At 36.8% G+C, this 15,683-nt stretch overlaps 1 protein-coding gene across 6 annotated transcripts in view; it reads left to right on the top strand.

Annotated features, from left to right (window-relative positions):
• The window catches only part of ATG10 (autophagy related 10), a 285,621-nt gene that overhangs the window by 78,031 nt on the left and 191,907 nt on the right, over window positions 1-15,683 (top strand). For 4 of the 6 annotated variants that reach the window (XM_003310661.6, XM_054684225.2, XM_054684226.2 and 1 more), the window contains one exon: window positions 9,810-9,917. The exons of the other annotated variants lie outside the window; for them this stretch is intronic. In XM_003310661.6, coding sequence (XP_003310709.1) covers window positions 9,810-9,917 — 108 coding nt within the window. The remainder of the gene's footprint in view (window positions 1-9,809; window positions 9,918-15,683) is intronic. 6 annotated transcript variants of the gene reach the window in all.

The raw sequence follows: 15,683 nt of genomic DNA, 5'->3' as shown, positions 1-15,683 counted from the left end.
AGCAAAAGAAACCACCATCAGAGTGAACAGGCAACCTACAAAATGGGAGAAAATTTTCGCAACCTACTCATCTGACAAAGGGCTAATATCCAGAATCTACAATGAACTCAAACAAATTTACAAGAAAAAAACAAACAACCCCATCAAAAAGTGGGCGAAGGACATGAACAGACACTTCTCAAAAGAAGACATTTATGCAGCCAAAAAACACATGAAACAATGCTCACCATCACTGGCCATCAGAGAAATGCAAATCAAAACCACAATGAGATACCATCTCACACCAGTTAGAATGGCAATCATTAAAAAGTCAGGAAACAACAGGTGCTGGAGAGGATGTGGAGAAATAGGAACACTTTTACACTGTTGGTGGGACTGTAAACTAGTACAACCATTGTGGAAGTCAGTGTGGCGATTCCTAAGGGATCTAGAACTAGAAATACCATTTGACCCAGCCATCCCATTACTGGGTATATACCCAAAGGACTATAAATCATGCTGCTATAAAGACACATGCACACGTATGTTTATTGCGGCACTACTCACAATAGCAAAGACTTGGAACCAACCCAAATGTCCAACAATGATAGACTGGATTAAGAAAATGTGGCCCATATACACCATGGAATACTATGCAGCCATAAAAAATGATGAGTTCATGTCCTTTGTAGGGACATGGATGAAATTGGAAATCATCATTCTCAGTAAACCATCGCAAGAACAAAAAACCAAACACTGCATATTCTCACTCATAGGTGGGAATTGAACAATGAGAACACATGGACACAGGAATGGGAACATCACACTCTGGGGACTGTTGTGGGGTGGGGGGAGGGGGGAGGGAAAACACTGGGAGATATACCTAATGCTAGATGACGAGTTAGTGGGTGCAGCGCACCAGCATGGCCAATGTATGCATATGTAACTAACCTACACATTGTGCACATGTACCCTAAAACTTAAAGTATAATAATAATAAATAAATTAAAAAAAAAAAGAAAACTAACTTCTTATACAAGTGAGCACAGTTGTGGCATTATTGAATGGCATTGAAAATTGAAAGCCCTAAGTAGCATCAAAAAATGTTTACTTGAAAAACAGAGTGAAGGTGTGGTATAATTAGGTAGTAACCTAAGAAAGAAGTATTAGCCCCATTTTGGGTTAGTAACTAGAGAGTGAGTTCAAAAAGGTAAGAAAATAAAAACAAAAATTAGTTTAACACTTCATGGTTCTTAGAATCATATTTATCACAGAGTGAAAGGAAAGTTTTAATGAAGTTTTCTTACTCCTGATTTAGATCTCAGTCTCCCTAGTGAACTGTTACTGTTTCTTTCCTGGATTGGGTCTTTATTTTATTTCTACAAGAAAAAATAACACATGATTTCATTTAAAAATGTTTAATAATACATAGAGATATAAAGTAAAGATGAAAATCTTTCCCTCCTTCTCCTCTGACCCAATTTTGTAATTTGTTTTCTATGCACATATAAATATATTTATACACCTTTATATATGTGTTTATATAAATGGCATTGTTGTTCTATAACTTACTTTTCCACCTAACATATCATTGACATCTTTCTTTGTAAGCATATACAAAATTATCTTATTATTTATAATAGCTATGTAGTATTCCATTGTATGGATGATTTTAATTTGCTTAATGGAACCCCTATTGATGATGAATAATCCCTTAGTTATTCTCATGGTTACCCCTGCAACTTTAAGTAATATATTTCTCCTTCCTGATTTCTCATCTTTGGACAATAACTATTGATTCCTGCTATAATAGATGAAGAATTTAGTTTATTACTTCTACCTCCCACATTCCTTCCTATTCTTCTTTCTGATTTTTGATTATATTATTATTTTTACATCATCAAGATTCATAATATTTAGATTCTATTCAGTAACTATAATTTAGTCCTCTGTGCTTTGTTTATAGGTTGATTCAAAATTTGAACCTAATAAAAGTATATAATGAGTCTGTTTACATAAACAGGATTCATTGCAGAAGTAAGTAGTATAATAGGGGGTATAATTCTCTGTACTATAATAGATTATATAATCCTTTGAAGGTGGTATAATCCTCTGTCACACTGCTGATTGATAGAGACTATTTCAAGTCAAAATCCTACAAATTCTTGGCTGGGTGTGGTGGCTTACACCTGTAATCCCAACACTTTGGGAAGTTGAGGCAGAAGGATTGTTTGAGGCCAGGAGTTTGAGACCAGCCTAGGCAACATAGCAAGACCCCATCTCTACAAAAAAAAAAAAAAAAAAAAATCAGCCAGATGTGGCAGTGTAGTCCTAGTTACTTAAGAGACTGAGGCAGGAGGATGGCCTGGGCCCAGGAATTAGAAGCTGCAATGAGCTGTGATCATGCCACTGCTCTCTAGCCTGGGTGACAGAGTAAGACCCTATCTCTTAAAAAAACAATTCTACGAACTCTCTTTTAGTTTCATACCATGACCGCATTAAAAAAGCTCTTTTAAACTGTGCACAGGCAGAAAACCACCAATCAAGGATCAAGTGTCACAGTGTTTTTCTGTGGTTTGATTCCCAGCTAGAGAACAAATGTGTTCAGTAGGGATTCACAAATTAGGTCACACAAATGAAAGCAATAATTGTGGATTATACCATGGAGATGGTGAATCGAGGGGGTGCTAGCCTCTATTGGGCTGAATGCATCCAGAAGGCTTAATTCTTTCCCAGAAGGACAGGCTCAGCTTCCTTAAGTGGAATTTAGTATCTGAGATGTAACTCCAGCCCTTTCCCCCAGGAAGTTCTGAGGTATGGGTGGACTATTTAATTAATGAGGTGTCATGTTTAATAAATCCCAAAATACTACAGGACCAAGGGGAAATTAAAGACGTGCAAATTTCTTTATCAAAGATGAAATGTATTATCTCCTTATTTTCTTTCATTCTTGAGTTTTTGTCTAAATGAGCCAGAGGCTAGCAGTACTGATGAATCACTTTGACTAGAGCTGGTCACTCTTTATACAAAGTTACCTTTGTATATAACATAACCAGAGGCATCAGAGTTCACCCTGGCCAGGATCCTCTCATGCATCTGGAAGGTGTAACACTATGAGAAATTGAAGTCAGTGTTACTGGGATTGGGTGGATATTTGGGGTGTGGGGAGGAGTCGTATTAACACATTCAGCATTGTGTTCTGGAGGATCTTCTACATCCATAACAGTTCCTTGCCTACATTACTTACCTTTAACTTTAAAAAATGGATGGATATTGGTTTAATGTCCGACCTACCTAGTATAAACTTTGCTACTTAGCAGTAGTTTCTACTTTCTTCTTTTTACCCCAAGGTTAATCAGTTTTGAGCAGCTACTGATAGTATTGGTTTGATCTTCTACAGCAGCAAAGAACAGTCACTTGAGATCTGTGGCCTAGGTTTGACCTATTCCTCAGGGCTCCACTGACCTTGAAGGCCTTGTTTGATCAGTGCTGGCATTGACCTAGAAACTTCAGTTGTCTTCCTCCTTTATGGACTTGTCAAGCCCTTCCTGCAGTTGATCATTCTGGGCAGTTAACTTGAGTTGAAGTCGTATATAAAATGCCTTATTCTGAAGTAGAGCTGAGACCCTTAGATAACCACCCATTTTCTTTTAGATGTGTCTAGAGAAGATCTTGTTAAACTCAGCAACAGAAGCCCTATAATTATTTTGTTAGCTGGATTCCAGCAGGCATAACATAGCTTGCTGGGTGGCATAGCCCTATGACAGCTTGTACTAAAACAGACCCAAACGTGTTCTATCAGGAAATCCTTAGATCTCCATCCAAAATGCAATCGGCACTACACTAGAAAACTTGCTTGTCTCTCTTGGATTCTATAAGACCTATAGGACATTTTCTCCTTAGAAGTTTAAGATTGGAATCTACTCTGGCAATGTGGTGGCCTGGAGGCATATGTGCAAAGGGCAATTAATTATTTGTTTAAAATCAAGTGCCATGTATTTATAGGCACAAAAGAGGTTTTACATTAAAAAGTTAAGTCTCCTTTCTAACCCTTCTACTTTCCTTACTCAAACCTTTAGAGGTTGCCACTGATACCATGGTCTTGGGTGTCTTTCCGGATATATTCAGTGTACACATAGCCTGTACAGTTACATTTAAACATATGGTAGCATGCATATATTCATACTGTTCTGCGCTTTAAAAAATAACTTAATGGTCAGTCTTGGTCATTACTCAATATTTACAGAACTCATTCATTATTTTTGTGGTTACATACTATCCCATTATTTGGATATAAAATAATTTATTTAGCCAATCCTCATTGATGGAAATTTAGGTTGTTTCCAACCTTATACTATTAAAATAATATGTTAATAATCATTTGTATGAATTTTATTTACTACATATGTGACTATATCCATAAGGTAAATTCTTGGAAGTAACATTTCTGGGTCCAAGGTGTGTGCATTTTAAATTTTGATAGTTTTTGCCAACCTGCTCTTCAGGGATCTTATGCTAATTTTAACTCCCCTGCCCCAGCAATGTATGAGAGTGCCTGCTTGTTTTATCCATGTCTTTGTCTATACATTCCCTTTCATACTTTTTGATCTTTGCCAATCTGATTGGTAAAAAATGTTATCACAGTTTTTAATTTGCATTTTTCTTATGGCTAACATTGAACATATTTTTATCTACATGTATTTCCTCTTTAGTAAACTATCTGTGTATCCTTTGCTCATTTTCTTATTGGGCTGTTGGACCCCTTCCTGTTGATTTGGTGGAACTATTTATATTTTGAGGAAATTAAAGCTATTTTATATTGAAAAAATTAGTTCTTTTCTATGATATGAGCTACAAATGCTTTTTCACATTTTGATATGTCTTTTGACTTTATGGTGTTAAGAATTTGTTTGCATGCCGTAGAATTTACCAGTCTTTTATGACTTCTGGGTTTTTATCATATTAAAAAATATGTGTTCTCCTATATTTTCATCTAGCATATTTGGGTTTTTTTCTCATTTAAATGTTTCTTATTTTGGTCTTAGGTGAAGGGCATTCTATTTAGATAACTGGAAGAGTTTTGGCTGTGAGGAAGTATTCTCTTTATAATGAATGTTGTTTGGGTTATAACAGCTGGACATTTCTTATTACTTATTCTTCTACAGTGACAGAGTGAAGCATCATGCTTTGAGGTGAATGGACAGCAAGGAGACCTAATAGCTGAAGTGTAGTTGGACTTGGAGCAATTTTAAGTTACAAGACTACTGGCAGTTTCAGAGGGCCAGGTCAAGACTGGCCAAGTTGCCAGAAATTAGTTTTTGGGGCAGTAGTAAAGACCACTTCAAAGGCAGTCTCAGCATGGTCAAAGCTCCAAGAAGAGAGCGTTAACAGAGGTGATTTTAGCATTTGGAGAACTCCAGATGAGCTATGGTGTTCATGAAGATCTTGAGTTGTTTGTGGACTTCTCTCCTGAGGTAGCTGCAGATTACCTGATTGACTCTGTTCATTGAGTTCAAAAGAGGGTCTCCAAGGAATTGAGTGCAGTGGTTCTCAACTCTGGCTGCTGTGCTGGAATCTGCTAGGTAGATTCTGACTTAATTGGTCTGAGGTGAGACACCAGCAACAGTTTGAAAACTCCACAGGTGGTTCTAATGTGCAGCTCGGATTGAGAACCATTGTTAATGCAGTCAGTTTGCTGTCTCTTTGAGTCAGGGATTGCAGTACATGCCTCAGTGCTTCCAAAATGTGCATACATATCACCTGGGGATTATGTTTTAAATGCAGAATCAGGAGGTCTGGGGTGAGGCTTGAGATTCTGCATGTCTGTCTTAATAAGCTCGCAGCTTATGCTGTGGCTGGTCCCCAGACCACACTTGAGTGGCTTGAGTTTGTTACTTGAAGTGCAAAGCACTGGCCCACACCAGTCCACGAGAGTCAATAAGCCATGGTCCTGCTCTCTTGCAGAATTTGCTTAGTGTACTACAAAGAATACTCAGGTCAAGAGATCCGCTTTCCACTTCCTGCTCTGCCTCCAACTAATTAGTGTAAGACAAGTTTCTTAGAAGTGCTTTAGTCCTTCACCCTCTTATCTCTAAAATGAGAGGCTTGAATTGGATAAACTTGAAGGTTCCCTTTGTTTTTAAATCCTCTCATGCTTGTCCAGGATGTTTTCAGACTCTATCTGGATCAGGTTTTTATGTGGGATGGAATCTGGATCCTGTAAAGACCTTGTCATCCCTTAGAGGATGGAGGCCTAGGCCCTGAGCTTATGATCTAGTGGGAGAAATAAAACTAACAAATGTTAAAAAATTAAAGAAGAGTTAAATGTTCAAGTGTAAGCTATGATAAGTACAAAAAGAATGCAGGGAAGCTAGAGAGGAGTGTTAATTGGAATGGTCAGGAAAACTTCATTGCCAAGGGGGAATTTGAGTTGACATCGTTTCCTGGGCTGGGTGGACTGCAGGGCTGACAAGAGTGGTGGTTCTCCTGCTTTTGAGTTTGCTTGTCTCTAAAAAAGCATCCTTCAACAGTGAAGAACAAAACATATTTTTCTGCCTTAAATTAAAACAAAGTAGAAGAAAGATCTAGTTCTGTGGAAGTCTTTAAAGGGAAATCAAAATCCAAAAAACTCTATATTTAATTTTTCAAGGCTAATCTTGACTGAGAAGATTGATACTGAAAAAAAATCACCACTACCAAATATAGAGCAAAAAACCCAGTGTACTTCCCTATCGATAATAAAAAATGGTATTTGAAATTACCTAAAATGTAAGTAAATTCCTCAAATTATAAGTATTATTGAAAGTGACATATCTCTTTATCTTAACTAATTGGGAAAGAGACCAGATAATTTATTTAGATTTTATAACATAGGTGTACACGAATTTTTGACTCACCTCTTTTATGTCAAAGGAGATGTATTTTGCATTGTAATTAGAATTTTACTAAATTTTATGTTCCCTTAAGAGGAGGTTATGTGACCAGGGCTCAGGTATAGAAAAATACAAAATAGAGCAGTTACCCTCATTTAATGAGCTATATTTAGTACACACAGTGCAGCTCCGTGTTCTCTGAATATCCTGAGAGTTTTGGTTTTTATCTCTAGATCATTTTGAAATTGCAGACTTTGGGTAATTTTTCTCTCAAACACATGCTATTATAGTTTTACCGTATAGTCATGCTGCATAATGACATTTCGGTCAAGAACAGACCACATGTACAGTGTTCCCATGAGATTATAATGCTGTATTTTTGCTGTACATTTTCTTTGTTTAGATATGCTTAGATACACAAATACTTACCATTTTGTTACAATTGCCTGCAATTAATACAGTAACATGCTGTACAGGTTTGCAGCCTAGGAGCAAGCAACTATGTCATATAGCCTACGTATGTAGGAGGCCATACCATTTGGGTTTGTGTAAGCAGAGTCTATGATGTTTGTACAATGACAGAATAGCCCAATGACGTGTTTCTCAGAAGATATTCCTGCTGTTAAGTGATGCATGACTGTATATGGTAAATCTTTTATATAATCAACTATTGATTATCTATCACAATGAGATTGACAATACAATAGAAATCTTCTATTTTTAAACTAATAAACACAAATTTATGTTACTTAATAGCAAAATTATTTTGGTTGCAAGTGACAGAAAACCCAACCCATTGGGTGAAGCAAAGAAGGGACTTTTTGGGGCCATGCAATTGAAAAATCTGAGATAGAACTAGTTTCAGATATGGTTGGTGTAAATAATGTAGTCAGAATGTGGTTTCTCTGTATCTCATGGTCTTGCTTTCCTCTGAGTTGCAGAGCCAACTTCGTTTAATTACATCATGGCTGCCAGGTTTTTTTTTTTTTTTTTGTGGTCTGTCTGGCTCAAACCTAGTGGAGAAGAGAACAGCCACCTTTCCCAACCCCCCCAAAACCAAATCCTGAATTTCATCCCATTGGCTGTGATGTAGATCATTTGTCCTCCAGAGTCTCTGGGGCCGGCAGTACTGATGGGCAAGATCAGAGATCTGTGTCTATCCCTGGAGCTGTAATTAGTGTAACAGTAGCCAATGCTCCTCTAAGGAACCATTCCCTTCTCAATCAGGAGAATTGAGGAGCAATTGTTCCTTAGAGGAGCAATGACTACTGCTCCAAAAGAAGGAAGAATGATGTTTGATGTGAAACAGTGGCAATGACAACAGTCACTACATATATCTTTCTCAGTTTAAGCCAATGTTAAATCTACATTTTTCTAAATACGAAGGTTTCAATGGTAGAAGACCATTACAGGATCTGCTTTGTGGTCAGATAGTGTAGAGCTGGAATTTAAAACAGTAATTCCATCTACAAAATGGATATCCTTAATGAAATAATTAAAAATGACAGTATTGGATATCTGATGGCCTACTTTCCAGGCAGGAATGATATTAAAAATATTTAGCAACCTGTGACAGAGGCATCAACCAATCAGAATGAGTTGGATCTAACCAATCAACAACTAACCAGTGCAGCCCCCTGAGTGAGGGCTGGCTGTTTGTCAGCACAACTTACTGGGAGGCATTCTTAAGGTGCTGTCAAGTGTCTTAAAAAATAGAGTTACTGTATTAGTTTCCTAGGAATGTTATAACAAGGTACCACAAACTGGGTGACTTAAAGTGACAGAAATTTATTCTCTCACAGTTCTGGAGGTTAGAAGTCTGAAATCAAGATGTTGGCAGGGTCCTGCTCCCACCAGAGGCTTTAGGGAAGGACCATTCCTTACTGCTTCTAGCTTCCAGTGGCTGATGGCAATCTTTAGCTCCTAGATGCACCACTCCAGTCTTCATCTTCACATGGCTTTCTTCCCTGTTTGTGTCACTGCATCCAAATTTCCCTCTTCTTATAGGAAGATTAACCCCTTAGTCCTTATTATTTTAATTCTATTAAAATGTAAATGTTGGTGTGACAATTTGGTGGGGAATTAATATTTATTGGCATGTATGTTCGTGCTTGGGGAGGTATTATATTCTTACACATGACTTTATTGAATTCAAAAAAGTGTTACCTTAAAAAAATGGAACTGGCCACAATTAGATGAACATCATTCATTAGTATATTTAAGAGCAAGTACAAGAAACAGGAGACAAATACTGGTAAAGGGCTCAGAAACCATATTTTGTAAGGAGTATTTGCAAATGGTGGTCATTTCTTCAGCGCTTGGAAGAACAGCTGTGTGGAAAAGGGATTAGACTTCAGAGGGCAGAACTAAGTAAGTTAAAGGATGTGAAATACAGGACAAAACTTTCTTAATGTACAATGCACTAAAATGGAAATGACCACTGTGTAAGGGAGTAACAAGGGCCAGTTCCTGGAGGTGCTCAGGCAGTTGCTGAGATGCATAAATACCTTTCTGGGACATTTTCATAGAGATCTTGCCTTGAGAAAGAAATTGAAATGGAAGCTTTCTTGCAGCTTCGAGATCTATTTCAAGTCCTAAAATTGTTCTCTATGTGTATGCCATGAAAATCAATATTAATTATGTGACAAGCTATTTCTATAAGCTTAAGTTTTGTTCTGTGATCTTGGTGCTATGGACTAGTCAGGAAAAAAGGGAAAGGTTTAATCTAGGAGGGTGGAGACATCATTAATAAATAAGAAAGGTAGGAGAATAAAACTTGCATTTATTGAGTACTTACTATGTACAGGGTGTTGGACTAGTCTCTTTATCCATATAGTCTCATTTAGTACATTTAGTTTTTCACTGATCAGTTTGGAACTTATGGGAAGTGGTTCTTAAAATGATGAATTCTTAAAATAATTGGCATTTTCTTATGTATTTTTTGGTGATGAAACACAGGACTGTTCTGATGGCTACATGTGCAAAATACACTTTCAAATTAAGAATGGGTCTGTGATGTCACATCTAGGAGCATCTACCCATGGACAGACATGTCTTCCCATGGAGGTGAGTAGTTTAATGCATCATGTTCTTTTCAGTCTCCGTAAAGTATACATTTAAAAATGTATACTTTAATGACTCCATCGCATTCCCTCCTATGGAAGCACCACAATTATATGGCACTCATATTGAAATAAAATACTTTAATTCTGTTAAGTAAATATTTTAAAAACTTCAAACTTCTTCCCACTGGAGAGAGATCCAATTGCCATTGGATCCTGGGCCTGTTGTAGGGGGAGAAGGAGGTATTTTCCTTTGTAATACTGAAAGCAAGAATTGTGGTAAAGTTATATAAGATCCACTCTGACTCCAGATTGTAGTGAGCCGTCATACTTTTGGTTTCTCTTGGACCTGAATACCACAGATGCCTTCTCTTGTCTATTGATTTTTTTTTCCAAGTAAAATTCCCTGAATATAGCCCTAGCCCCAGGCTGCTTAATACTTGATTGGAGACCTCTTTGCCTGCTCTGCCTTTAGCCCCTTTTCCCTTGAAAATATGCTGGATCTGGGTCTTATTCCTTAGGGGACTTTAACCTTGACTTGAAAATCTTGCTGAACCAAATTTTATTATGGTACTAATGACTGAGTGGTTTTCTGAGATATTTTCATTTTTCTTTTTATCGAAATGCAAATAGCCTTATTGTATTTCTTGTGAAAAAAATTGTATATACCCATTGTAAAAATAAATAATAGAGAAATATATAAAAAGGATTTAAAAATATCCCATATGTCCTTCAGTAGTTTACCAGTGGTAACATTTTAGTAAGTATCCTTTCACATATTTCTATCATATACACACACACACACACTTTTTTTTTTTTTTTGCAATGAACAAGTATATCATGGACATCTTTCCATGTCAGTAAATACAGATTTCCATAGTTCTCTTTAATGCCTCCATTGCATTCCATCCTATGGAAGCACCACAATTATATGGCACTCATATTGAAATAAAATACTTGAATTTTGAAAGAGGAGCAATCTACAAAATGGGAGAAAATTTTCACAACCTACTCATCTGACAAAGGGCTAATATCCAGAATCTACAATGAACTCAAACAAATTTACAAGAAAAAAACAAACAACCCCATCAAAAAGTGGGCGAAGGACATGAACAGACACTTCTCAAAAGAAGACATTTATGCAGCCAAAAAACACATGAAACAATGCTCACCATCACTGGCCATCAGAGAAATGCAAATCAAAACCACAATGAGATACCATCTCACACCAGTTAGAATGGCAATCATTAAAAAGTCAGGAAACAACAGGTGCTGGAGAGGATGTGGAGAAATAGGAACACTTTTACACTGTTGGTGGGACTGTAAACTAGTACAACCATTGTGGAAGTCAGTGTGGCAATTCCTAAGGGATCTAGAACTAGAAATACCATTTGACCCAGCCATCCCATTACTGGGTATATACCCAAAGGACTATAAATCATGCTGCTATAAAGACACATGCACACGTATGTTTATTGCCGCATTATTCACAATAGCAAAGACCTAGAACCAACCCAAATGTCCAACAATGATAGACTGGATTAAGAAAATGTGGCCCATATACACCATGGAATACTATGCAGCCATAAAAAATGATGAGTTCATGTCCTTTGTAGGGACATGGATGAAATTGGAAATCATCATTCTCAGTAAACCATCGCAAGAACAAAAAACCAAGCACTGCATATTCTCACTCATAGGTGGGAATTGAACAATGAGATCACATGGACACAGGAAGGGGAATATCACACTCTGGGGACTGTTGTGGGGTGGGGGGAGGGGGGAGGGATAGCATTGGGAGATATACCTAATGCTAGATGACGAGTTAGTGGGTGCAGCGCACCAGCATGGCACATGTATACATATGTAACTAACCTGCACAATGTGCACATGTACCCTAAAACTTAAAGTATAATAAAAAATAAAATAAAATAAAATAAAAAAAAGAAAGAGGATTGGTGAGGACCTAATTATTTCAGCACAAAAGAAGAAATCACTAGTGTTTGAATTCTGAGCATCCTGGGAAAATGAAAGAGGTGACTTTTTTTGTGTGTGTGCAGGAAGAACTGTTTCTCAGAACATGTTAAACCAGGCCCATTTGCCAATCAGACATCAGCCCCCTTGCCTGTATATGATGCTGGCCTGCAAGTAACTTTCACCTATTTATAATTAGGTTTGCAAGTTATTCTTGAGAGTATTGTGCTTGGTAATAAGCTAAGTGCCCCCAGATGGGTGCTTGAATCTTGATTACTGCTTCATGGTTCCAATAACCAACATCAAATTTGAAGCCAAGCATATTAGGAAGCTTTTCAATTCATTATATATTAACTTAAAAAAAGTTTTAAAAATTAACATAGAAATGATGATTTAAAAAATGAATTACTAGTTTTTGCCTAACAAGTTGGCAGAGATTTGAAAAGCACTAAAAAGTGGTGTTGACAGTGTGAGGGAACTGACACTTTCTGGTTGATGTTTTAACTTCACAAAGTTTAAAGATGTGCACATACTATGAATAATCTAGTCCAATTCTAGGAATTTAGCCTCATAAAATATAATTTTTTTCAACATTTTTCATTTCCAACATTTTCCAATAAATTTGAAACATATGGAAAAATTGAAAGAATTTTGCAGTGAATATCTATATACTTACCACCTAAAGTCTACCATTAACATTTTGCTGTGCTTACTTTATTATATGTTGATCCCTCTGTCTATTAATACATCTTATTTTTTGATGCAATAATTTTAATAAAAGTAAATTGCACACAAATACTCATAAAATATTTGAGTACACAAAGATTTACCTGCAAGTATATGAGCCCTTATTTATAATAGGAAAAATGAAAACAATGGAAATATACAATAGTAATGGATTGGTTAATTATGGCACATCTCTAGATGGATACAGTCATTAAAAATGATATTCTAGGTGACTGTTTAATTACACAGGTTAAATGTTCATGTCGGCCGGGTGCGGTGGCTCAACGCCTGTAATACCAGTACTTTGAGAGGCCGAGGCAGGCGGATCACCTGAGCTTAGGAGTTCAAGACCAGCCTGGTCAACATGGTGAAACCCCCACCTCTACTAAAAATACAAAATTTAGCCAGGTGTGGGGGCTTGCGCCTATGGTCCTAGCTACTCGGGAGGCTGAGACAGGAGAATTGAGCCTGGGAGGTGGAGGTTGCAGTGAGCTGAGATTACATCATTGGTGGGTGACAGAGTGAGACCTTGTCTGGGAAAAAAAAAAAAGTTCATGTTAAGTGAAAAAAAGGTAGATTATGTGGTATAAACAATAGAATCCGAGTATGGTTAACATTCTTCAAACTATATTGACTATTTCAATTTTAAATTATGATTCTTTTTAAAATTTATCTCTTCAGAGAGTGAAACCTATAACTCTTTTCTCTCACTCCCTTGAAATCCCTAAGGTTATTTTTGCTTGGTCCAGTGATTTCATTTGGAGTCACTATCCATCCTTGTAAGCTTCCATTACTGCTGTAGCCCTGGTAGGCATCCTTCTCTTTTTTTCCCAGGTAAGAGCAGAAGATTTTAAAGTTTAGAACAAGACAGCCCAGTACCCCATCTTTGTGTGTCTCCCAGCTTCCCCACCTCTCTATAGCAGAAACAGTAATTGGAAGATTACATATACATATACAAACATGTAATATTCACATAAGGCCTAGAAATAATTTCCCCCCTTCCAATCACATAAGATTTTCTTAGAATGTTTTTTTTTTTCTTTTTCTTTACATTTATTCTTATTCTTTCTCTTCAGGAATTTGCTTTAAAAGTATATGTCCTTTATCTCTCCTTCTTAGTACTCCTCAGACTCATGCTTAGTGTTTTAAAAGCCAGATTGCTTCCTTAGACTGTAAACCCCATGGAGGTAAGATGACTCAATGAGTATCTGTTATTTGACTAAACCTTCAGGTTTAATTACCCATAGAACTAGCTCACTTAACAAATCAGATGCTTCTGTATTTTGATATAAACTGGATAATCTAGTGAATTACTTAGAATTGATTAATTATATGTGTATTATACATATATACTACATATACATAATGTATTTATTATATATAATATATGTAATATAGTATATTATAAAAAAGTATGGGTGTATGTGTATATACGTATATGTACATATACACACATATATATACGTATACATACATATACACACATACCTTTTTTTTTTTTTTTTTTTTTTTACAGACAGGGTCTTGCTCTGTCTCGCAGGCTGGAGTGCAGTGGCACAGTCATAGCTCACTGAATCATCTAATTCCTGGGCTCAAGTGATCCTCTCACCTCTGCCTCCCAAGTAGCTGGGACTGCAGGCATGCACCACCATGCCTAGCTAATTTAAGAATTTTTTTAGAGATGTGGATCTTGCTCTGTTGCCCGGGCTTGTCTCAAAGTCCTGGCCTCAAGTGTTCCTCTCTCCTCAGCTTCCCAAAGTGCTGAGATTACAGGCATGAGCCACTGTGTCCAGGCGGAATTCTAAAAGAGTTTAGTTTCTACTAGAATAACATATTTTTTTTCAACAATCAATTTACATAGAAAAATCAACAATGTTTAAAAAGAGAGGTTTGCAGGGAGTTTTTAGTAGTTTGTGTTTCTGAGTTGTCACGGGAATGGAATCGGATGATAAACCCTTCATCTTCCAGTCAACTCCAGTGTTTTATTTTTAATATTTGGCAACTCATAGTAAATTTAGGCTGCCTAATTTACTCAGATTATAACAACAGCACAAGTAGAAGAAAGAGTGCTAGACTTGGAGATAGAAATTGTTTTGTAGTTCTCTTCGCCATTTACTAGTAATGTAACCTTGAGTAAACTTCAGTGTTCTCATTCAAACTGTGGGCCCTTCTTACTTCCTGTTTTGGTTGGATATAACAAGCGTACAGTGCTATTATTAATACTAATAATGTCACACTTATAATTATCTTTTTATGGTTATCTCATAATTATGCAAGAAGAAGCAGGATGTGAATGGAGAAACATGAAGGAGCAGGAAGAGAGCAGAGACTGTAACACTTCCTTTCTTTCCATATTCTATTCTTACCTTTAGACGTTGGGAATAATGAGTAGCCTCCAAGTTGGAAACTAACCCTTATTCAGCCACCACCACCAGTTATCTCAGAGAGTGGTACAGAGACAAGTGAGAGTGACTCTCACTAAAAAACAGTGGTAGACTAATTAGAGCATTTAAAACATTCCATTTGAACTACATATATAATGTCTTACTTTCCTAGATCAACATTAGACAGAGATGTATTTTCCTCTTAAGTTCTTTCTTCATCATAGATTTGTTTATAACTTTTATTTAGTCAGTAGTATAATTAGAGGTATGGCAATTTGAATTTTTTTAGTTTTTCATTTTAAAATACCTCAGATGGCCAGGTATGGTGGCTCACACCTGTAATCCCAGTGCTTCGTTATGCCAAGAGGGGAGGATTGCTTGAGGCCAGGAGTTTGAGATCAGCCTGGACAGTATAGTGAGACTCCATCACTACAAAAACAAGAAAAATTAGGTGGGCCTGGTGGCATGCACGTGTAGTCCTAGCTACTCTGGAGGCTGGGACAGACGGATTGCATAAGCCTGGGTGTTTGAGGTTACAGTGAGCTATGATCACAGCACTGTGCTCTATCTAATATGGGCAACAGAACAAGACTCTGTCTCAAAATAAAAACAAAAAAACCAAAAACAAAATACCTCAGAATTAATGTTTTATCTTAATAGATAGTACATTTGTGATACCAGTAGAT

Source organism: Pan troglodytes, chromosome 4, assembly GCF_028858775.2.
Source record: "Pan troglodytes isolate AG18354 chromosome 4, NHGRI_mPanTro3-v2.0_pri, whole genome shotgun sequence".
Classification (NCBI taxonomy): Eukaryota; Metazoa; Chordata; class Mammalia; order Primates; family Hominidae; genus Pan; species Pan troglodytes.
This window is presented reverse-complemented; position numbering and strand designations above follow the sequence as displayed.